Source organism: Schistocerca piceifrons, chromosome 5, assembly GCF_021461385.2.
Source record: "Schistocerca piceifrons isolate TAMUIC-IGC-003096 chromosome 5, iqSchPice1.1, whole genome shotgun sequence".
NCBI lineage: Eukaryota > Metazoa > Arthropoda > Insecta > Orthoptera > Acrididae > Schistocerca > Schistocerca piceifrons.
The window spans coordinates 596,119,847-596,145,732 of NC_060142.1; the positions used below are offsets into that span (position 1 = coordinate 596,119,847).

General features: G+C 45.5%; 1 protein-coding gene across 1 annotated transcript in view; it reads left to right on the plus strand.

Moving 5' to 3' along the window:
* LOC124799159 overlaps positions 1–25,886 on the plus strand; it is a 140,234-nt gene that overhangs the window by 92,597 nt on the left and 21,751 nt on the right. The window contains exon 2 of the mRNA XM_047262697.1: positions 22,411–22,577. Coding sequence (XP_047118653.1) covers positions 22,411–22,577 — 167 coding nt within the window. The remainder of the gene's footprint in view (positions 1–22,410; positions 22,578–25,886) is intronic.

Consider the following 25,886-nt stretch of genomic DNA (forward strand, 5'->3'; position numbering starts at 1 on the left):
CATCAGTTCAAATGACTCTGAGCACTATGGGACTTAACTTCTCTGGTCATCAGTCCCCTAGAACTTAGAACTACTTAAACCTAACTAACCTAAGGACATTACACACATCCATGCCCGAGGCAGGATTCGAACCTGCGACCGTAGCGGTCGCGCGGTTCCAGTCTGTAGCGCCTAGAACCGCTCGGCCACTCCGGCCGGCTGGTCATCAGTCCCCTAGAACTTAGAACTACTTAAACCTAACTAACCTAAGGACACACATCCATGCCCGAGGCAGGATTCGAACCTGCGACCGTAGCGGTCGTGCGGTTCCAGATTGTAGCGCCTAAAACCGCTCGGCCACGCGGGCCGGCGGGACAGATGACCTTAACAGTTTGGTCCCATACCAACTTACAACAAATTTCCAAATTTCCTTAAAATCAGCTGTCAACAGAGCATCTCGCATTTCCGACGTAACTTGCGGCAGTCACTTCCAACACTGCCCGCGTTACACATTAACAGCATTTGTCAAGTGACTTGCTGTGTTACCTATTACAGGAGTGGTAGCCGGCGGCCCATGTGGCAACACCGTAGCGGCAAGTGACATTCGTCGACTATCAAATAATTTTTCACGGATTTATAGGCGGGATCTGAACCGCGCACCCGCTGTCTGCGCCGCCGCGCGAACGGATTTGGCCTTGGCCCACATCTCGCGCCCAGCGCCAATGAAAAGTGAACATGAAAAGTGGTGGCTTGTTGCCTCGCTCTCTTTCGGAGAGGTAAGTGCGGTGCCCGCATCGTGTTTACAAGAAGTGCTGTACTTTCCTTCATGACATACATTGACAGAAGAGAATCAGATTTGTTTCAGCAGTATTCATTGATGTACACATGTTACATGCTATCGATTTCGAAGCTAATAATTTCAGCATCAGGCACCTTTGACTAAATGGAGACCGCGCTCATGCAAATCCAGGTGTACATGGGCCCGCGCATTCCAGTCCTATTTACGAGGGAGCGCTGAACAAACTTCGTTAACATTCTGCAAAAAAAATGGTTCAAATGGTTCTAAGCACTATGGGACCTAACATCTCAGGTCATCAGTCCCCTAGACTTAGAACTACTTAGACCTAACTATCGATTACAGCACGCTGTTCCTCTAGCACCGACGTAGTTATATTATACACCGTTATGTTATACGCTGCAATTCTGAACCCTCCAGTGACAGAGGATTGCAAATTGCGTCAAGGAAGCGGGAAAGTCGACCGACTAATATGCGTGATATGTAATACCTCAGCCGACAGGAATAACAGAATAAAAAATTCGGAGGCATTACTTTCAGCACGCCCTCGTACGTACCCACTTGTGAGATCGTATTCTTACGTACATCGATACACGTCATTAGTTGGGTACATATGCAGGATTGGAATTGCGTGCTCGTACATACATGGATTTGCATAAGTGCAGGTCTCGATTTAACTAAGTAAAGGTGCCTGATGCCGAAGCACATTACTGACGGGAAAGCTGTTATCTTTATCATTACCATCCGAATTTTGTACATCATCTCCCTGTATTCATCCGTGTTATTACGAGGATCCCTTCAATGTCTGTTACCGTGCGCATCTGGAAATGAAACTATATGGTTCCAGACACCTTTCCAGTTTCAAACATCTGTAATGTATATATGCAGATGAAGCGACGATTGAAAATTTTTACCAAGGTCGGGATTCGAAGCTGCAGGAGACACGGGTTTGTGTCCTGGCCCTGATACAAATTTTCATTCGTCGCTTCAGTCTGCATATATACTGTACATTAACAAAGCTGTCGTTTGCCACTACGAGATGATAGTTATTGTAGATTGTGGAATTGTGGCTAGGCCGACGTATGTGTCATGTGGGGGTTGAGTTGAATGAAATACGGGTCCGTTACATTTATAAACAAAAATTTAACGACTAGGTCACCAAAATCGGAGTAATTCAGAAGACTGGTACACGAGCAGTTATGTTTAGCAAAACTGGGAGAAACTGCGTTGATAACATGCTCCAGAGAGATCTTCTACCGAGCGAGGTGGTTCAGTGGTTTGTATATCGGATTCCCATTAGGGAGAACGAAGATTCAGACCCGCGCCCTGACTTGGGTTTTCCGTGATTTCCCTAAATCGCTTCAGGCAAATGCCAGGATGGTTCCTTTGAAAGGGCACGGCTCCCCCATCCTTACCTAATCCGATGGGATCGATGACCTCGCTGTCTGGCCCCCTCCCCCAAACCAACTAACCAACCGAAGATCTTTTGTCCGTATCATATGTTTCGCAAAGAGATTATATTTTAACATACGGTTTATAACTGTTCGAGAGTCGTTAAAACGTCAGTGTATACCACACTGCGCTCGCGTCTGGAATGGGAAGTTGTGGGCTGTACTGGCACAACGTCCACGTGATCATTGACTAAACTAACGGATTGACGAGTGCAAATATGCCTGTAGCTGTCCCCGTGACGGCAGAGGAGGTATTAGAGACACAGCTGAAGTGTTCAGAGGTCCGATCTAATGAACAGAGCCGTCTGAAATACTGGACGTGATATTTAAAAAGTAAAACTGTCGTAGAAAGTTGATACAAGGTGTCAATGATCAACCTTTGATGACTCTTGAATAGTTCAGCTTATACTAAACGTATGAAGAACAGGCGTGGATTAATTTGTCTAACTTATTTAAGGTCACTGAATTCTTATAAAGGCGAACAGGTGCGTTGGTTACCGGACACTATCTGCTGCTGTCTAGGTCATAAGATAATTTCAAAGAAAATGTCGAGATAATTAAAGACGAAATATTTGCTCAGAAGCTTCAAACACTGCTCTCGCCCGACAAAAACTAATGCTATGTGTTGCAGGGGCAAGATTTCATAGGTTCATTTTCCCTCGCTTAGCGTATGCAGTGCTTTCATCCGATACCTTATTTCTGAACACAACACATTTCACTTGGAATGTCTTCAGTCGAGCCTAACATTCTCAACTAACTCACAGCAGCCTTCGTAGCTAAGGCCACCAATCCAATCTTTTATGGTGTCACTGAATTTAGCAAGCGAAGAAATTTTCAAGGTAAAGGGGGAAAAGAAATAGCCATCCAAGCCCGCTGAACAAATGGGAACTAGAAACTTATTCAACAGTACGTAACTATACTCATTTTAAACAGTCCTGCTTACAAAACTATAGTACCCTAATTATGTGACATAGCAAGAACGAGATGTTATAGGACAACGCCGCACGAAGGTAACTTCTCATTACCGATTTCTGTTTTGTGGTTCATACTGAACAATTACAGATTTCTAGTGCAGTTTGCGGATATGTTACTGAAACATCTGTAATATAATGACGTCAGCAATGACGAAAAAGATTCCATCGGATGCCTCCTTAGTTCTAAGCAACTTATTGTCCTGCTGGCTTTAATAGTTTGTGGGTCTTTCCGATTGATGTAGCCTAATAAAGAATCTGGCAGTTATTAGAAGGCATCAGAAACTCATTATTTATTTGAATGATTCTTATATTTTGAAGCTTATGAATCTTATGAGCATTATACTAACTTGCCCGCGTTTTCAGTAGAATAACTATGTTGATGTTGTAAACTCACTTGTAATTAAACGGTGATTTTTTTTTTAAACGACACCGTCGATTTCAGTTTGCACTGCAAGCTACTATCAATTTCTTAAACCAGTAGCCACATTTGACAGACGGTCAGTAAGACTTCGTATGAACTTAATTTGCCTATCGTGGTCACTTCTTGAGATACCTTTGTAAAGGATTATTTGAATAAATCACAGATCACTGCTTAGCAGAGGTTTGTCCTGCAACGTTCTGCTTTTGGTTGCTCTGAACGGATATTCTTAGATTTTTTCGTTTGTTATTTTTTCCAGCGAAATGTCCCCAACAGTGCCCCCTATTAAGTGTCTCCTGCATTCTGGTCGTGCGTTGCAACAGCGTCATCCGCAAGACAGCCTGACGAAAACTGATGCCTTGTTCAAGTAACTGTACGTGTCGTGCATAGCAGCGGCCCTAGAACATTACTTTGGCGTAGTTCCGAAGTTATTTTCACAGTTGACGATTTCGCATCATTAAGAATGATGTGCTGAGTTCTGCTTGCTAAAAAGTCCCGTATCCAGCCACAGTGTTCTGCCTGCTAAAAAGTCCCGTATCCAGCCACAGTGCCGCTCCAGTACTCGGTAAACTCGTGTGTTGTTCACTAACCGACAGTGCGGAACTATATCCACTACCTTCTGGAAGGCGTGGAACATCGCATTAACCTGGGCGCCGTAGTGTCTGAGGAATTGAAATTAGTCGTCCACTCGAGAATATTTGGACAGTCTGAGGATTGGGAGAGTGCAGGACAGTTGTCAACGCAGTAACAATTTAACGGTTGTAAGGCGCGTACTGAAAGCTTTACGAACTGCGAGAGACGCTCTGTTGCCACAACGCTCCTTGGTCCCGTGTGAGTGCTCAGGATGAGACTCAACGCCAACAGCATCTACGGTCCATATTGACTCCAATGGCCGTCGTGACGTCACTGCGGTTACCGATACGCAACATCTGACCGGTCCGTCCTCATTCCGGAGCGGGTGGCAAACAGTGGTGGGTTCGCGTGTCACTGGGCGGAATGCGAAAGTGGGAGCAGGCCGTGCTGCTGGCTCCCTACGTCTTAGCAACAGGTGTGTTGATGATAACTCTGAGCCAGCACGGTATGCCTCTCCTATTAGGCCAGCGGTCGATTTTCCTGCCCATTCCGGACAAGTACAGAGGGTGGGTATGCTAGTCATTGGAAGCTCCAATGTTAGGAGTGTGATGGCCCCCCTGAGAGAGATAGCAGGCAAGGCAGGAAAGAATTCCAGTGTGCATTCGGTATGTTTGCCGGGAGGTCTCATCTGTGATGTGGAGGAGACACTGCCGGCGGCCATCGAGCGCACTGGGTGCAACCGGCTGCATGTTGTGGCACACATCGGCACGAATGACGCCTGCCGCTTGGATTCTGAGGCCATCCCCGGCTCCTTTCGGCGGCTGGCTGATTTAATGAAGGCAGCTAGCAACGCACGGTGGACGTAGCAGCGCACGCGGGACGCAGGCTAAGCCGTCTGTTTGTGGCATCGTACCCAGGGTTGATCGCATCCTCTGGTTTGGAGCAGATTGGAAGGTCTAAACCAGAGGCTCAGACTGCGACGGCATCGGATGAGAATTTCTCGACCTCTGCTATCGGGTGCAGAACCGTAGGCTTCCCGTTAATAGGTCAAGCGTGCTCTACACGCAGGAAGCGGCTATTAGGGTAGCGGAATTCGTGTGGCGTGCACATGGGGCTTTTTTAGGTTAGAGGACCCCTCCCTTGGAAGCAAACACGATTTGCCTGTTAAATCAGCATCAGTGACCTCAGAGAATCTTGGTCCTTGCAGATCAGAGATAGAAAAGATTAATATGATTTTAGTAAACTGCAGGAGCATCCAAGGAAAGGTCCCAGAATTAGTATCGCTTATTGAGGGTTATAATGCATAGATCGTATTGGGAACAGAAAGGTGGTTGAAGCCAGACGTCAATGACAATGAAATCCTAAGTTCAGACTGGAATGTTTATCTAGTCGGCAATAGTGGCGGCGTGTTTATTGCAGTAAAAAATTCGGTAAAATCTAGCGAGTTTATCACGGATTCCGAATGTGAATTAATCTGGGTGAAATTGAGTATCAAAGAACGGTCAAAAATGGTGATCGGATGCCCCCTTGGGGCATGGTCTGTAGTTGTAGAGCGTTTCAGACAGAGCTTGCAGAATATCATTGGTAATTTTCCTAATCATGTCGTTGTAATAGGGGGTGACTTAAACTTGCCAGGTATAGATTGGGAGTGTAAAGCCATCAAAATTGGTGCCAGAGACAGGGAATCGTGTGGCATTGCTCTGGATGTCTTGCCCGAAAATTACCTTGAGCAGATAGTTGGAGAACCAACTCGTGAGGGTAACGTCTTAGACCTCCTGGCAACACACAGACCTGAACTTACCGTATCATTTAACGTAGGAGAAGGTATCAGTGATCATAAGGCGGTGACAGCATCTATGACGACGGATCCTACAAGGAATGTTAAGAAAGGTAGGAAGATTTATTTGCTCGGCAAGGGTGACTGGATATAAATTTCGGAATATCTCAGCAGGCAGCATCAAATATTCGATTGAGAACGAAAATGTGGAGAACAAATGGAAAAAATTCAGATACATCGTTCAATATGCCCTAGACAAGTATATCCCGCGTGAGGTTTTAAGGAATGGGAAAGATCCACCATGGTTTAATAGCCGTGTTAGAAAAGTGCTACGTAAAGAAAGAGCACTTCATCTCAGATTCAAGAGAAGTAAAAACCTAGCTGACAAACAAAAGCTGAACAACGAGAATATGAGCGTAAGGAGAGCAATGAGAGAAGCGTTCAATGATTTCAAAAGTAAGACATTGTCAGCCGACCTGAGTAAAAACCCTAAGAGTTTCTCGTCGTATGTAAAATCAGTAAGTGGGTCAAAATCATCTGTTCATTCTCTCAGCGACCACACCGGCACCGAAACGGATGATAACAGAGAGAAGGCCGAAATACTGAATTCAGTCTTCCGAAGGTTTCACCGCGGAAGATCGTAACACTGTCCCTCCTTTCAATCGTCATACGAACGTCGAAATGGCAGATATTGAGATAACCGATCGCGGAATTGAAAAGCAGCTACAATGGCTTAGTAGAGGAAAGGCTTCAGAAGCAGATGAGATACGTATAAGATTCTATAAACATTATGCGAAAGAACTTGCTCCCCTTCTAGCAGTAATTTATCGTAGATCGCTTGAGCAACGAAAGATACCTAACGACTGGAAAAAAGCGCAGTCATTCCCGTTTTTAAGAAAGGCCGTAAGACAGATCCACACAATTATAGACCTATATCGTTGACGTCAATCTGTTGTTGAACTATGGCACATGTTTTATGCTCAAGGATTATGACGTTCTTGGAAAATGAACAGCTCCTCTATAAAAATCAACATGGAGTCCGCAAACAGAGAACCTGCGAAACTCAGCTCGCTCTGTTCCTCCATGAGATCCACAGCGCAGTGGACAACGGCGCTCAGGCTGATGCCGTGTTCCTTTATTTCAGTAAGGCATTTGACACCGTCCCGCATTGCAGTTTAATGAAAAAATACGAGCTTACGGAGTATCGGAGCAGACTTGCGATTGAATTCAAGACTTTTGTTGCACATAGAACTCAACACGTCGCTCGTAACGGAACTAAATCGACAGATGTAAAGGTAATATCCGGAGTACCGCAGGGAAGTGTGATAGGGTCGTTGCTGTTTACAATATATATATAAATGATCTAGTATAAAGCGTCGGATGCTCTTTAAGGCTATTCGCAGATGATGCAGTTGTTTATACCAAAGTAGCAACGCCAGAAGATAGTAAGAATTTGCAGAACGACCTGCAGAGAGCTGATGAATGGTGCAGACTCTGGCAGTTGACCCTGAGCGTAAATAAATATAACATGTTGTGCATACATAGGAAAAGAAATACAATACTTTACAGCTACACTGTTGATGACAAACGGCTGGAGACAGCGTCTGCCGTAAAATATGTTGGCGTAACTATCCAGAGTGACCTTAAATGGAATGACCTTATAAAACAGATAGTGGGAAAAACAGACACAAGATTCAGATTCATCGGAAGAATCTTAAGGAAATGCAACTCACCAACGAAGGAAGTGGCTTATAAGGCGCTTGTTCGCCCGATTCTTGAGTATTGTTCATCTATCTGGGATTCCTATCAGGTAGGGCTGATAGAGAAGATCCAACGAAGAGCGGCGTGTTTCGTCACGGAATCGTTTAGCTGGCGAGAGAGCGTTACGGAGATGCTAAACAAACTCTACTGCTCCACTGCCAGACGTTACAAGAGAGATGTTGTGCATCACGGAGAGATTTACTACTGTAATTTAGGGACGGTACTTTTCAGGAAGAGTCAGACAACATATTACTTCCCCCCACATACATCTCGCGTATTGACCACGAGGAGAAATTAGAGCGAATACAGAGGCTTACCGACAATCATTCTTCCCACGCACTATTCGCGAGTGGGACAGGGTTGGAGGGATCAGATAGTGGTACCGAAAGTACCCTCCGCCACACACCAATAGATGGCTAGCGGAGTATGATGTAGATGTAGACTTCACCAGAACAGCAGCAACATAGGCGATAACTCGTTGGTTCCCTGAGCTACGAACCAAATACAGCCTCCAAAGCGTCTCGAGGGTCGGCCTCTGTTAAGCTCTGTGTTATGCTGTGCTTTCCTCTGGGACATCACTTTCGGCGACGCACCCCTCCTCCCCCGCAAGCGAGCTCTCGGCTCTGTATCGCCCGCTTATCTGTGGCCACGCAGCCGCCAGCCGGCTCGTCCTATTGATTTCGCGCCTCTCCCAGCGCCGGAGGAACGTCCGACGCCTAGCGCCGTGTCGCGCCGAGTCGTGCTGTTAATTACATTTACTCAACTGCCGCGCAGCACGCTATGCAGCTCTCTGAAGACTCGTAGACATATTTTGCACCCACGATAGTATCCAAATATTCGCTCTTCTCGTGTAATTACGACACGCAGGTAACAAAAAAAGAGTAAATACTGTGGATAGGAGACTCTATCCGCAATACTTCATCGTGTTACAAAATCTCGCACGTCAGTCTCTAGTTCCAGAACACATCCTGAGCAAAAAGTATGGCACATAACATAAATATTAGTTTGGCTGTAGAAACTGACTACACAGATTACCACTGCAGATTAAAATCCACATATCCCAGCATTAGCGTTCTAAGAGTGTGTTTAAAATGCCACAGATTATATCTATAAACCAGGAAAAGATCGTGCGGGGTTGTTTCCAGTTCGAGTACTTGGGAGAGGATAACCAGTTTCGGTATTTGCGTTACAACCGTAGACCTCCCGAAAATACGTCACAGACAAAAGTTTGAGTTCAGGACCTAGTGTGTGTGTGTGTGTGTGTGTGTGTGCGTGTGTGTGTGTGTGTGTGTGTGTGTGTGTGTGTGTGTGTGTGTGTGTGCGTGGGTGTAAAATGGCAGAGCTGCTCGGTATGTTTGTAACCGATTTGGTTCGAATGCATATAAGACCTGTTGTAAATTATGCCTAGCTTAGTATCAAATTTGCCGCGAGACCGTGGATTTCAAACGCCCTTTCGTCTCCAGGGTAGCTGTTATTCTACCGGGGATCCCTATTTGCATTTTCCATCCTCCTTTTTGCCATGTGTCGCGACCATTTACATATGTTGCATTACCATAATGTTAGCAGAGGCACCCAAAGCAGAGGTCAGTTTAAATTTGCAAAAAACTGATATTTGGTACGTTGCAACGCAACGTTTGCAACGTTGACTTACAACTCAATGGAGACGAAACACTGTAATTTATCAAACCCACAAGACAAATGGTTCAAATGGCTCTAAGCGCTATGGGACTTAACACCTGAGGTCATCAGTCCCCTAGACTTAGAATTACTTAAACCTAGCTAATCTAGGGACATCACACACATCCATGCCCGAGGCAGGATTCGAACCCTAAACCGTAGCAGCAGCGCGGTTCCGGACTGAAGTGCCTAGAACCGCTCGCCACAGCGGCCGGCCCCACAAGACACTGAGTGCACACTTGTCGCAGTAACATTTTGGCTTTTGCCTGATTAATGTGTGGAAGTTGTTGGTAATCATCTTTTATCCTGCTTGCTTCTACTACAACTGTAGGATACGTTCACTGCGATGAGCAAACATTTGGTAAAAGGTGTAGACAACTGATAAAAGATTAATTCAAGGATTTCATGTTTCACTTCTCCTGATTGCGAATTATTATTATTATTATTATTATTATTACTGTTACTTCTCTCTGTCGTACATCTTCAAATGCTCATCCTTCCTTCCTTTCCATGGGCCTCGTCCCACACCAACGCAGGGTCGGCTTTGTTATAGCGGATTTGGCAGCGTTAGTTGCAGAGGGTGGCCGGATGCCTTTCTGACGCCACCCTGAGCCCCCGCGGGACGGAAGTAGTGTACCCTAGATGTCTGCATCTACTGTAAGCCATGAAATACTGCAAACCTAGTCAGATGCGTTTGAGTCGTGTAAATGAGGCGGAACGTGGATACCAGCCCAGTGTTCATTTAGTGGAATGTGGAAAACCGCCTAAAAACCACATCCAGGCTGGCCGGCATACCGGCCCTCGTCGTTAGTCCGCCGGACGCATTCGATCCGGGGCCGCCGAGTCCAGGAAGCAGTGCATTAGCGCTCTCGGCTACCCTGGCGGGTACATCTTCAAATGCTCACCTGTGTAACGATGCATCTGAACATAAGGTGAAATAGATTGCAATCGGCCACAGAAAGATAAACACAAAAACGGCAAAGTAACTGGTGCAGTTTTATTCACATATTGCACACTGAACAGCAATGATCACAAAATCTTATTATGGAAGAAGTAGAACTCCGTTAGCATTGTTCCGACAAATCTCAATTTGGCGTCTGCCTTCGCCACGGTTAGATTTGTGTTGTTGCTCAACGTTGAACCGCTGCGGACAAATGCTTCTCAATACTTGACATTTATTATCGGTCCCAGTGCGTCATTGAAGATAGTACAACCAAGCAATGTAGGGTAATTTACACGCGCTTTAGATCTATTCTTGTTTAGGGCACGTACTACCGGCTTAAAATCTACGTGGCTGGAAGAATTGATTGCAACTGAAATACTTCGTGTTCCATAGGCAAGTCGAGGGTATGAAAAGGTTTGTTCGGACAGTGCTTGTGCATCACAGCATGACATCGGGAATGTAGCTGCTTGCTTTTACACGTTGTTTTCCTGTGTCTGTAACTGTGTCCACAGTTAATGTTTAAAGATCTGCGATTTATTTTGAACGGAGTTGAAACTTCATTCTCCTCTCTTTTGATGTAAATTATTATGTTGGCTCATCATCGTCCATTGTTAAATTTCGCAGCACGAATTATACCGGGGTGACTGTGTGGCAGTTTTAGAGGTTTTCTTGAAAAATTTTTCCCCAGAAAAATGTTTCTAGTAAATTCTGAAGGTGTATATAAGTTGAACACATTTTTCATCCTGTAAACTTGTCCTTTTTTCGTGCAGCACACTTTTCTACCAAAAATATTGTCGGAAACTTATCACAAAGTCACCCCATACTGGGGGTTAACTTTGTGCCACGGTCTTGTTCTTGAGTTTATCGAATGCTGAAAACTGAGTGGCCTAAAAAAGGTAAAAACTCTAACATAATTATGTTTAATTGAGTATTTAATTTATTATGACAAATTTTACAGTACTTTACAAACTTGATGGTCCCATAATTGTTTAAAATCAGGAATACAAAAGAAGGATGACAGTCTGCTACCACATCGGATTTTTGTGTCTCAAATCAAGCAATGAAAGTGGAAACCATAATCACACATGGGCACAGCATATTCAGCAAACAAATCCTTTTCTTCTTTACTGAATATAGTTTGTCCACCCACTGATGCATGTTGCTTCCTGTACGATTTGCACGTAAGGGTATTTTGGTGGATACCATATTTGTTAGCTGCTGCACGAATTGAGATTTTCTTCTCACGAGTTTCATTAAGCGCATTCTTCAACATATCATCAGTGCATTGGCGTAGCGTAGGCAGTCTGCAACGTTTCTATATCTCCGTGACATCTCATGCAGCAAATCAGTGTTACGAATACCAGTACAGTATATTATTAAAAAATCACCCAACGACTTAATGGAAACGTGCCACAAAGTCGCTCTTGCATCTTTCAGTTTTTAAAAACTCTCGCTAACGTGCCAAAACCATTCGTGTCATAACGTTCATACTGCGGCATCAGTCTAATGAATAATGTAGCGAAACTGTCCGCTAACCAGAGTTAACTGATATTGTTCCTTCCTTGAGACACAATAGAAAGTTTCCGACAAAAAAGGGTTGCACTGCAAAATGCTCTGACTGCTGCACACGGTTTGGTGGGACCATCGAAAACTCCGTCCGATAGTCCTGGAAAGGCCCAACGGTACCGACCGACCGCTGAGTCACCTGACCCAAAGGCGTCACTAGATGCTGATGCGGAGGGGCATGCGGTCAACACAACGCTCTCCTAGTCGTTGTTAGTTTTCCGTGACCAGAGCCACTACCTCTCAGCCAAATAGCTCCTCAAATGGCCCAACAATGGCTGTTGTAGCCCGCTTGCCAACCGCGCTCGGCAGACCTGGGCGGTCAGCCATCGAAGTGCTAGTCAGCCGCGACAGCGCTTAACTTCGTGGATTGGATTGTTTTGTGGGAAGAGACCAAACAGCGAGGTCTCCGGTCTCATTGGATTAGGGAAGGACGGGGAAGGAAGTCGGCCGTGCCCTTTCAATGGAACCATCCCGGCATTTGCTTGGAGCGATTTAGGGAAATCACGGAAAACCTAAATCAGGATGGCCGGACGCGGGATTGAACCGTCGTCCTCCCGAATGGCTTAACTTCGATGATCTGACGGGACCTGGTGATATCACTGCGGCACGGCCGTTGGCTAGGGACCATACAAAGCAGGACATAAATAACAAATACACCTGCAGATGGCAGCACTACCCTGAAATGGCTTAGGCACTTCAGCTCTTCTAGTGGCCACATTCCGAACAACTAGGGTGTATTAGTTCGAAAAAAGTGTGCATGGAACAGTCTCCTACACGGCACAGTCACCATGGTTTGCGGTACGTGTTTTCCTTATGAATGGTCAGTCTTGGCAGAAGTTACTGTTTACACTTAGTTTCCTTATGATAACATAGGAAACAACCGAGGAGATTAGTGCTTAACGTCCCGTCGACGGCGAGGTCATTAGAGACGGAACATAAGCTCGGATCAGGGAAGGATGGAGAAGGAAAGCGGTCGCGCCCTTTCGAGGAACCATCCCAGCATTTGCCTTAAGCGAATTAGGAAAATCACTTAAAACTTAAATCAGGATGGCCGGAAGCGAATGCGAGTCCACTGTGCTACCCCACTCGGTGAAACATTTTGATCACTTTTACATAAATCACAGTTGTAAGAGCTTCAAAACTGTATTGTATGATGCACCACACACAAGCGACATTATTGGTGCACCAACTGAACGCCAGAGCCCGAACACATCACTCTTTTATGGTATCGGAACAGCTACAGTTTTCGATAAAATCGACATTATGTATTAAAGCTGAGGCTACACACGTCTCAATTTATTCAGAAAACGTAACGTAATGCCGACTTTCCGCAAACTCAGGCGACAACTGAAATATTGAAGATAAACTAGTCCAGTGTCGTGAATTAAAATATCCTTTATAGTCGAGTTATTTGTTAAAACTTTTTCAAAAAGGACACAAAGTGTCATTTCGTTGTTCTTGAAGGATTTTGAAGAAACCAGGTGGATTTGTTGAAATTAGGTACTGGCACGGAAAATGGGGGTCGATGCGTGCAGCGCAGAGATGAGTGAGCGGCGGAGCGCGGCGCTCTGACGTGGTGGGTGGAGGAGGCGGCAACCGTAGCGGCGCTGGGCGGCGCGGCGTCCACGCGTGGTCTCTGGCGGCAGCAACAAACGCAGCTGTGAGCGCGCGCGGTCGGGTCCTTCCCCTTCCTGGGCCGCCGCGAGACGTGGCAACAGCGCTGCGCCGTCTCGGCGGAGCCGGCCGGAAGGCAACCAGTTCCCAAAGAAAAGAACAGAGCCGGCCGCCGCCGCAGCGGCTCAAAGCAAAGGGCCGTCATAAAAAAAGAGGAGGCGGCGGAGAGGAGAGGAAAGCCGCAGCGGCACAGGCACAGAAAACAACAACGTGGAAAGCTATACCACTCGGTTTGGAATCGATTCAGAGAGGCAGGGGGATACTAGCGTCGCAGGACTTGTTTACTACTCGGCAGAGAAGGTCGGCATTCCGCGCCGCGCGGCGCCTTTGAAGCTCGGCTCGCGCAATAAACAAGGACATCGCTAATATGCGCGCTGGCTCCTCACCTACTGCTACCTGATGGCGGAGAGGCCGACGCATGTGCTAGAGCCGCAGAGCTCCCTCTGACTCGACAGCAGTCACGTTCCTCGAATTAACTGCGTCCTCGGAACGCTATATAAATGCTCGAGGTTTTACACACGGCTTGGTTCGAACGAACACCGTGCTTCTGAAACAGTGCACAAACGCTAAGTGATCTTGTTGCTAATATCGTGCGCGTAGCCCAAGTTATGGCAAGTTGTTTGTTTTGATTTCGTTCTGTATTTGCTAAAGTGAGCTCATCAGACAAGCGTAAATTTCTATGTAGACTGGAAAAATAATGTAATGGATGCACTTCATTTCTTTAAAAAATCGTACAATAGCTTTGCATGAGGTGTGCCCTGTGCTACAAGTCATTGAACTGTTTTAAAAAAGACGGAACGTCGGTCGACCAAGACCCGCCGCAAGCGGTATAGCCTATGTGCTCGTGTGGTGATTTGCGAAGGTTGTTGCTTAATAGTTCGAGAAATTGTCTACAAAATGGGCTTCATATCATCAGTCATTTGACATCATTGCAGGACAGAGGCCTCGTCTTGACTTTTCCAAACAATACGATCGTGACCACTTCTTTGCATGTGCAAAATAGGCGAGATACAAACAGCGGTTTTTGCAACAATTACTTTGAAGTACTAGTAGAATTTTCTACTAATTCAGCCGTCCTGCTTTCTGCGAGTAATCCCGTATATAATAAAGAGGTTTTTAAATTCTTGCACGCTAACAAGATATCTCTGTAGTCAGAAAATAGCGCTGGGAGCTGTGTTAAACAGTCGTTTCATGTTAATTTTCATTGCATATGTACAGTTACTTCAACGATGGCAAGAAGAGAGGAGATTAGAATCTAAGCCCGTGAGATGAAATTCCTAAGAAGCTTGTTACGGAAAACGAGTGACAGAGTGGCGAAGATATTAGGAACGAAACTGTTGTAGAAAAGTTTAGTGATAGAACTGAGAAAAGTGCGTTAAAATAGCTTGGACATGTTAAGAGAATAGAAGATGGAAGAATACCAAAACGAATGACGGAGACCAAATTTGAGGACAAGAGAGAAACTTAGTGCAAGATGGATTGACTCGATCAGACTAGTTAAGAAGCAGTCTGGACTGAAACAAAGTTACAGAAGGAGAACGGAGGAAATACAGGGGGAAACTGATGCACCATAAATGGCCCAACCTGGCCTGATACTGAACAAAAGGGGAAATGACGGTTACAACGAGTTTTTTTCAACTTAGACATCGAACATTCGTATCGCTGAAGCAATCCATAATGCTTCTGCTTGTTTCCTCTGTTTCCTTCCCAGCTTCCAGTAGGTCGTCGCCTCGCTGTTTTCTTATCTCTTGGAATCCAGCAGGAATATTCCTTAATCCCTGTACAATAAAGTCGCATAACTACCCGTCATTTCGGTCGTACTTAATTGTTTTAAGCCAGATGTGCAGTCTTTGTCCCCGCCACATACCCGCCAAACTCTATTTCATTTTCGTTACGATCACAATTACGTCTACTTTAGTCCGTTTCCAGAACCATGTGTTTGTTTTCCTATGTCCCCCGGCAGTTCCCACCTTGCGTCCCTACGTAGCTCGCTAAACACCCGTCATGTTTTGAATAGCTTTCTAGGTTGAAATTCAATGGCTCACTTAGGAATATTGCCATCCAGTTATGGCAACGGCCACTAAGCAATATTGCTATACAGCTATAGCTCGTAAAACCTGAAACGACTCTCCGCTACAAAATTCACCACTCTGTTGCTGGCAAACGAACAGAAAGAGATCTATGTTGCCCGCCGTCATAAGATTATTGAGGACACAAATGGAAATGAAATTTCTTGAAGAAACATGGTGACGAGTTCCGTCAGTATCGATAATTATAATTTTGATACCAATGATATCGATACAATGTATATAATTATATAGTTGTTGTTGTTGTGGTCTTCAGTCCTGAGACTGGTTTGATGCAGCTCTCCATGCTACTCTATCCTGTGCAAGCTTTTGGCATTGTTTTACCAACGGTCTTGCCGCAGTGGTAACACCGATTCCCGTCAGATCACCGAAGAAGCACTGTCGGGCCGGGCTAGCACTGAGATGGGTGACCGTCCGGTCTGCCGAGCGCTGTTGGCAAGCGGGGTGCACTCAGCCCTTGTGAGGCAAATTGAGGAGCTACTTGACTGAGACGTAGCGGCTCCGGTCTCGAAAATTGACAACGGCCGGGAATGCGGTGTGCTGACCACATGTCCCTCCGTATACGCATCCAGTGATCCCCTGGGCTGAGAGGATGACAGTAAAATGCACGTTCTGTATGAAGTGGACTATTACGGCATTTGATTTTCGTTATTTGGCTCAAATGGCTCTGAGCACTATGGGACTCAACTGCTGTGGTCATAAGTCCCCTAGAACTTAGAACTACCTAAGCCTAACTAACCTAAGGACATCACACACATCCATGCCCGAGGCAGGATTCGAACCTGCGACCGTAGCGGTCGTGCGGTTCCAGACTGTAGCGCCTTTAACCGCTCGCCCACTCCGGCCGGCTTTCGTTATTTGTATGTTGTCAATCTGTGGTGCCACGCGTGAACCCTGTGTGAAGTCTTAACAAACAAGATGCGCCCGATACAGTCTCCGATCGTGATAATCAATATACCTTCGTTAGCGGAAAGTAGCGAGTACAGGAACCTGATTACACTTTCATATCGCTTGTTTGCAGTGCCAACGAAGATTCGGCGTAGGAACCTGAGAATCTATGCAGTCATAAGTTTCTGAGACGACAGCTGCGACGGCGCCAGGAGGAGGCAGCTCGGGTTTCTGCCAGAGGTTGCGTTGCTGAAAGTTGGGTTTCCACAGCAACATGTGTGCTCCCCTCCTGGCGACCCTCGGCCCCGCCACGCCACACGTGTTCCCCACAATGGCAGCTTTGTTGCGCGAAGATGGCTGCAGCTACTGCACTAGTACCCTACATGAAGCTGGGAGCGGTTTCACTTATGTACACCGTCATCATACCAGCATGCAGTACAGAAATTGAAGAAAACGTAGGGTGTTTACGAGGTAATACGTGATAGACGCGAATGGGCAAAGCGGGCTACAATAAATGTGATTGCATCTGTGTCACCGATTCGTTGTCACCTGCCAAACTGGTGACACGTATGTCAACGCGTCGAATCCTGTTGTTCTGGGCAATCTTAATGGGATAAGCTATAAAAAGGTTTCAGAGCCTGAGGTTCCGTACTACTTTCAGGCAATTCTACACGTCATACACGAGTAGGGACGGTGGGTATACTGCTTCCGTGGCCCGTCACGGCAGTTCGCCGCTGGTCGGTCATTTGTACGAAAAGTTGTGGAGCAACTGTGAACAGATGATGTGCAAACAGCATGAAGAAAATTCCGCAGGAACATCCCAGGCTCACCTGATTCCAGCACTACTCATTTAGAGGCTCCCTGACTGCCACCTTTGGTGAATTTGCACCACACTGAATTCTCGGAGATGGAGCTCGTGTATGTTGTGTGCTGTATAGTAGAGAACGGTACCGAGAGGTAGGATACAGAGTGATGCAGCTGCTGACATAGTGGGAAAGCTGGACAGGACGAGATGATTAGTGAACGCTTAAATACGGTAAACAGAAATTTTAGTTAATCTGTAGCTTTCTCCAAGCGTTGCGAAGAAACTTTACAAAAGAACAAACATCAACAAAATCCACCTATTACAAGAAGTGAACTGAGAAATGTTGTGCAATGTGAAGCTCTCGCTACTAATGCACGAGCGAACTGCGGCAGATTGATTCAGACTGAAGACTGTGACTAAGCCGTCCTACGTCGCGGCGGTAGAGGGCGCAGAGCCGCTGAAGGCGCGGGTTAGTGGGCGCGCATCACTGGATCCGCAAGGTCCCCGTGCGACCACTATCGGCATCTGTCGGAAACGTGCGTTTCCGTTACAACTGTGAGACTCTGGTGAGGGTGATATCGATCAAAGAGACCACGATGTGCAAATCTTCAGTTGTAATCTTGGTGTAATGTGGTGCAGGCCTGTCTTATATGTGTTAGAAAGTTTAATTTGCACCTAAACAAACACAGGCATCACCTGCAGGGGCCCCCAAGACCGATATGACTGTTGGACAGACACAGGTCACGTATTGTTTAGTTTATTTTGACTGTATCTTCAGTTATTCGTTTCCCTAGTGGAACACATTACAGTTTAAAAGGACCGCTCGGCGCTATCGTCAAGACAAAGCGAAAACTAAGATTCGTCAGATTACGTTATTACTACAGGGAAGAGTTACACAATGCGACCATTGCCTATGTTGGACAGTGTGCAATAACCACCAGTAGACAGCAGGTTGCAGCACGAGCAGTGGAGGGTTTATAAAGCGTGTCGGGAGAACGCAGAAAACAGTGGTTGTAATATGGAAACGGAGCGATTTAGCTCAAAGGGATATAATCATTGGCTTTCGCTCAAAAGGATATGATCATTGGCTTTCGCAACGTGTAAGATTGTAAAATGTTTGCGTGCCGCCATCGTTAAAAGTACACCGTGCACGACAAAATTGCGCTATCCAAAACCGACGTCGAGACAACTGTGGTGCAGCACAGGCCATATGACAGGGGTGAACGACGGCTGCAGAGATGTATCTGAGCGAATAGACGTGCAGCTGCTGAAAGTGACCACCCACATTTATCAAGGGGCTACCAGCAGTGTCTCTTCAACGAGCGCTCAGCGAACGTTGTTGCGTTTGGGGCTTCACGGCGACTGCCTGGTTCACGCACTCATGCTGACTGCTTCTTCATCGGCAACTGGACGTCCACTGAGTGGCGACAGGTGGCCCCTTTCCGGATAAATCACGCTTTATGCACCATGGGATGGATGGCAGTTGGCATGTACGACGTGAAACGTCTGAAAGCACAAACCCTGCATGCCTTATGGTCTGGGGATTGTTTCCATGGTTTTGTCTGGGTGATCTCGTCATTCTGCAAAGCACAGTTGATCAATACAAGTATGCATCTATACTTGGGGACCGTGCCCACCCCTACATGCTGTTTGCTTTTCCTCAGCGCATCTACCAGTAGGGCAGCCTAACGCTCCACACAGCTTGCAGTGTTTGTGTTTGGTTCGAGGAGCACAGCAAATGACGGTTATCCAGGCCTTTGACTGTTGCTCACATTAATGTGACTGAACAGTTCATTTACTAGCATTAAGGTCCATCTCCGTGACTGACTGTTAAGTAAAATACAGTTTGTTCGGTTGCCACATTAGTTTCGCTTCTTTTATTTTTGAAGCATTCTCAGCGGCCTGTGATACGTATTTTGCTTCTTACTATACGAATATACTAGATTCGCGATAATATAGCTCCTAATATGTTTCTCTGTTGCAGTGTTCTCCTATTAGAATGTTAAAAACAACTGAAGGTTTTGACCATCTTCGGTCCAAAATCCGGTTTTCTCTTTTTTTTCTGTTCGGAGATGGGACTGTGTTCAGTTAGTATGTACAACCCACTATGTTCTCTTCTGCAATTTGTGCATGCACAATTCACTATGTTTACATCACGTTTAACAATTGTTTTTTAATTTACTGCCACAGTGCTGAGGGCCATTTAATTTACTGTGTGTGTGTACTGCTTGTAATATTGCCGACTTTTAAAAAAATGGTTTAAATGGCTCTGAGCACTATGGGACTTAACTTCTAAGGTCATCAGTCCCCTAGAACTTAGAACTACTTAAACCTAACTAACCTAAGGACATCACACACGCCCATGCCCGAGGCAGGATTCGAACCTGCGACCGTAGCGGTCGCGCGGTTCCAGACTGTAGCGCCTAGAACCGCTCGGCCACGCCGGCCGGATGCCCACTTTCGTTATACATTTTTATATCTTGGTATGCGTAGTTTGGCTTTCGTAAGTGCACGTATGTGGTTGGGAGAAGCACTCGGATTTTGATGGGGGATATCGTTAACTTTTAAAAAAATAGTAAATGTGTGTTTGCAAATCGTTATTTTTAAACTACAAACTGAAAACCTACAAGAAAGAATTTTTCCATCGCATATCTGATACATACATATAGTAAGATAGTAAACATGTGTACTAGCCACTGAGAATGCTTAGAAAAATAACAGAAGTGAAATGCTTATGGTATTCAATTTTACAATTATTATGTCGATATAATGAAAAGGATAGTTGCTACTCAGCATCTCCGGTACAAGGTGAGTAGCACCTATCCTTTTCATAATAGCTTTACATTCCATATATATAGCTGCGTCGAACAGTATTCCCACAGACACGTCACAAACCTTACAACCTGATGTTTACGGTATGGCCGTTCCTGGACCGCCAAGTGAACGACACCTGGGAGCACAGTCTATCCGCCTTGCATCCATTCTTCTACACTTACAGTTTCCTTGTGCCACTTGTACTTGGATGTACTACCGAATCTACAAACATAGGACTTGTAATAACTATTAGTACGCAAACGACGTAAATACTTAGGTAAATGTTGTTCAGTATACCGTCTTCAGTCACCAATAGGCATGACTGCAATTATACTCTTACGAACTAGTATACACTGAAGAGCCAAAGAAACTGGTACACCTGCTTAATATCGTGTAGGACCCCAGCGAGCATCCAGAACTGCCGCATCACGATGTGGCGTGGACTCGACTCATGCCTGAAGTAGTGCTGGAGGGAACTGACACCATGAATGCTGCAGGGCTGTCCATAAATCCGTAAGAGTACGAGTGGGTGGAGATCTCTTCTAAACAGCACATTGCAAGACATGCCAGATATGCTCAGTAATGTTCATGGTTCAAATGGCTCTGAGCACTATGGGACTTAACATCTGTGGTCATCAGTCCCCTAGAACTTAGAACTACTTAAACCTAACTAACCTAAGGACATCACACAACACCCAGTCATCACGAGGCAGAGAAAATCCCTGACCCCGCCGGGAATCGAACCCGGGAACCCGGAGTAATGTTCATGTCTGGTCAGTTTGGTGGCCATTGGTAGTGTTTAAACTCAGAAGAGAGTTCTCGAAGCCACTCTGTAGAAATTCTGGACATGTGGGGTGTCGGATTGTCCTGCTGGAATTGTCCAAGTCTGTCGGAATACACAATAGACGTGAATGGATGCAGGCGATCAGACGGGATGCTTACATACGTGTCGCCTGTCAGAGTCGTATCTAGATGTATGGAGGGTCCCATATCACTACAACTGCACACGCCCCACACCATTACAGAGCCTCCACCAACTCGATCTGTCCCCTGCTGACATGCACGGTCCATGGATTCATGAGGTTGTCTCCACACTTGTACAACGTCCATCCTCTCGGTACAATTTGAAACGACACTTATCCGACCAGGCAGCATGTTTCCAGTCATCAATAGTCCAATGTCGGTATTGACAGGCCCAGACGAGACGTAAAGCTTTGTGTCGTGCAGTCATCAAGGGTACAAGAGTGGGCCTTTGACTCCGAAAAGCCATGTCGATGATGTTTCGTTGAATGGTTCGCACACAGATACTTATTTACGCCCAGCATTGAAATCTGCTGCAATTTGCGGAAGAGTTGCACTGTCAAGTTGAAAGATTTTCTTCAGTCGTCGTTCGTCCAGTTTTTGCAGGATTCTTTTCCGACAGCAGCGATGTCGGAGATATGATGTTGTCACCGGATACCTGATATTCACGGAGCAGTTGTGGAGTGGTCGTACGGAAAAATCCCCACTTCATCGCTACCTCGGAGATGCTGTGCCCCATCGCTAGTGTGACGACTGTAACACCTCGTTCAAACTCACTTAAGCCGCGCGGGATTAGCCGTGTCTAGGGCGCTGCGGTCATGGACTGTGCGGCTGGTCTCGGCGGAGGTTCGAGTCCTCCCTCGGGCATGGGTGTGTGTGTGTTTGTCCTTAGGATAATTTAGGTTAAGTAGTGTATAAGCTTCGGGACTGATGACCTCAGCAGTTAAGTCCCATAAGATTTCACACACATTTGAACATTTTTGTACAAACTCACTTAAACATTGATAATCTGCCACTGTAGCAGCAGTAACCGATCTAACAACAGCGCCAGACACTTGTTGAGTCATATAGGCATTGCCGACCGCAGCGTCGTATTCTGCCTGTTTACATATCTCTCTATTTGAATAGGCATGCGTATACTAGTTTCTTTGGCGCTTCAGTGTGTAAGTTGAAATAATGATCTGTAGTCCTGTTCCGCACATAAATATACATAATCACGTATGCAGAACTGTAGATCTTATTTAAATTTTTTATATATGTTCCGGCATTATATACGAATATACAGACCAGTTTGGTTCGTGCACTGTAGTCTAATGTGTCCATGATGCCCAACCGCCTGCCACGGGTGAAAGAAGCGCTTCAGTGGCCGCAGTGTGATGTGCGAGACGCAGCGAGTGAGCGTGCCTGTGTGCTTGTGTGTTGGCAGTGGTGCCCACCGAGTGCAGCGACGGCCGGGCGTCGGACACGGAGGAGCTGCTGGCGCGCCCGCTCGAGGCCGGCTGCGACCAGCCCCCGCAGCAGCAGCAGCCGCCGCCGCAGCCGCCCCCGCAGCAGCAGCTGCCGCCCTCGCCGTCGCATCCGCTCGCCTTTGAGGTCAGTCTGCAGCGCACTCTCGTCCTCACTACATCACAGTCGCCGGTCATCTGGCCTTCCAACAGGTCTCGGCCTGCCGGGTGGTTTGGTGGCGCAGTTTGCTTTGCTTATAACGCAGGGTGGTGCAGTTGAAAGTAGCCCGACTCTCCTTCAAATGCGAATGCAATATTTGACTTCTGAAATACAATAAACAGCTACAACTGCATTCTTCCGCCAGAATTTCAGTTTATTTCATCGCAGTTTCTCTTTGCGGTCTGCAAAGCGACTTTCTCGATAGAAGAAAGAATTGAAATTGTGGAAATGTGTGTGAAAGCACGTTCGATCAAGGAGAACTAGCGAAATTTTTGGGGGTCAAGTATCTGGATAGAGGACTACCAGCAAAGAGAGCAATACAGAGTCGGTATATAAACTGGCACACTTACGGATCTGTGCAAAATGTAAAACGACAAAGAATTCCTCCAGTTCGCACACCAGAAGTTACTGTAGATAGTAGCCAAACAATTATTCAGAATCCGAAGAAAGACGTAACTGACCCAAAAGGCGCATGTAAGTAGGAGAAGTTGCCAGCGGATACTGAAGAGCCTTAATTTGAAGCCGTGTCGTCCGACGGTTGTACAGCAATTACGGGAGGATCACAATCAGAAACGTGTAGATTACTCTACGTGGCTTTTGCATAACATCAACGATGGTTTGTTAGACCCTTTGCATTATGTCACGAGTGATGAAGCATGCTTTCATCTATCTAATCATGTGAATTCACAGAACATGAGGTACTGGTCAACGGAGAACTTTAACATTGTGTGGCAGCAACCACTTCATGATGAAAGAATTCGGCGTTTGGCGTGGTGTAACCGGAACGCGCATCATTGGACCGATATTTTTTGACAGTAGCCTCAACACGATTCCATACATGGAAAATTTTGATACCTTTTGTGCTCAGCTCACCGAATATCAAAGACAATACTGCCTCTTCCAGCAAGATGAGGCAATATTCCACACGGCTAAGGTATCTCTGGAACGATTCCAAGAATGTCTTCACTGAGGAACGAACTGTCAGCAAACATTTATGGCCACCATGTTCGCCGGATCTAAAATGTTATTTTTTCCTGTGGGGACACCATAAGAGCAAGGGCTATAAAACAAATCCATACACAATACAGGAACTGAAAGACATCGGCCATAAAGTTGCCACCATCGATATCCGAACTTTGGTGTTTCTGAATATGCTTTGACATGCACAGCTGTGAACTGATGTTGCATGGGGTCACTTTCAGCATCTTCTACAAATGTATTTTTCACTGTAATTTTCATTGTAAATAAATATTAAGTTCACTTCACCTCTCTATTCCTGTAATTTCACTGCATTTCCTTTATACTTACAGGGCTACTTTTATCTGTGCCTCCCTGTACTTGCCCTTTGTTACAATGCGAAACAAGACATATTTACCTGTCCGAATGGAAGCCTGATGTTATCATTCGTATGTGACATGGGAAAGACGAAGGAGTATGGTTTAAAGTCCCGTCAACGAAGAGGAAATTACAGGCCAGCAATCTAAGTTTTGATTTGGGGGAGCGTAGGAAAGTAAAAACTGTCATGTCCTTTCCACAGGAATCATCACGGAATTTGCCCTAGGAGTTTTATGGAAACTACGGAAAACTTAAGTTGTATGATCGGTCGAAAATTTAAAAGCGAGCCGAGTGTGCGTGACGGGAAGGATTATACTTTCTCACATCCCCTCGGAGACATTAACAAACGGTCCGTAAATTGTGCTATAATACCAGATACTGAAATGAAACCTACGGAAATTTAGTATTAGTTGACCACAATATTATTGCACCTAGGAGTTGGGGCGACTCCAACAGCTCGTGAGTCAGCGCGTAATAGGGGCTGACGTACGTACAACTAACCTGAAATAATTGACAGTACGACGCGTTTTCTTAGTTCCCACTGTACTTGTTTACTGTAGCGTTACCGCGTGTTTTCAATTTCTTTTTTAAATTTTTTTTTTATTTCTTTGGGGGGGCCCGGTGGGCCAGCATCACATAGCGATCCAAACAGTACAGAGAAGGTTGAACAACAACTATGCCATCTCAACCCTAGCAAAAGTGGACACTACAATCCGATAAAGGCCAAGTGCAATAATATCGTGGTTGAGTAGTAATATAAACAACTGAAAACAATAAAATTATTTAAAAAAACAAGTATGACATTTCATCAGTAAAGACGGCACAATAACTAACGACAGAATTGTAGATTCCCCGTTTGCGCATTTCACGAAATGAATCAAATAATAACACCCCAGAATTAATGTCTGACGAAGAAGCAAATGTGTTCGTAGATGGCTGTATTTTAATAGTAATGATTAAAACTGGAGCAAAAGTAATACCAAGGATATCTATGAATTTATGGACAAAACGAGGAATGAACAGAAATGTAATAATGACCTGAAGTGCTTTAGATAAACTACACTAAGTTTCCGATGAGTTTAAAAGGGAAAGCTTACACTCAGCGTGCATTACCAGCTTTGTCTTAACGCCGGTGACAGGTAGACTTCTAATGCGAAAACCGTTCAAAAAATGAGGGTTGCCCATGGAGCATTGTTATGAAACCAATTGGTCAGCAAAATAGATCGTGATGTATCCTCCCATACAATTACACCCTTCAAAAATAAAGGGAAATGAGTAAGTGAATTCTCCCTATAACGCTTTACTGCTTCCTGTTTTTGTTCTGATGTACATGTGTCACATCGCTTTCAAGTATGCAGTACACGAGAAAAAGAATTATATGTTGTATGAGACAAACAGGGCATGATAGATCTGAGCCAAGAATTTATAGGTGGGCACACTGTCAATGAGCGGTGATCGACCATACCAGAGTCGAATGGTGTTCGCTGGCGTCGATTCAATATGATTTTTCCGTTTGAAAAGAAAGGAAACCCAATGAACTTTATAAGACTCACACTTCGCTCACTGAGCCTTTTCGTGTGGAGGTAAACTGCAACACAGACCTTTACATCCAGTATTTGAAAAGGGAAAAACCAGATTTCAGCGTCGTCGTTAGCAGAAGCGTGGCGCAGTCGTGTCATGTAACCTTGCAGCTCATTCACAATTACGTTCAACAGAAGCGATAAAAGCCCTTTGTGCGCTTCAAATACTTACAGACGGATAGAAGCGAATCTGCAAATTGCTCTTGCGACGAACGTCAAACAGCTCCCTTAGTAGATATCTGTTTAAACTGAATGTTCTCTCACATTTCCTCGGCGAATCAAAGAGCACTTTGATCTTGGGAGAGAACAGCGCCCTTCTAAA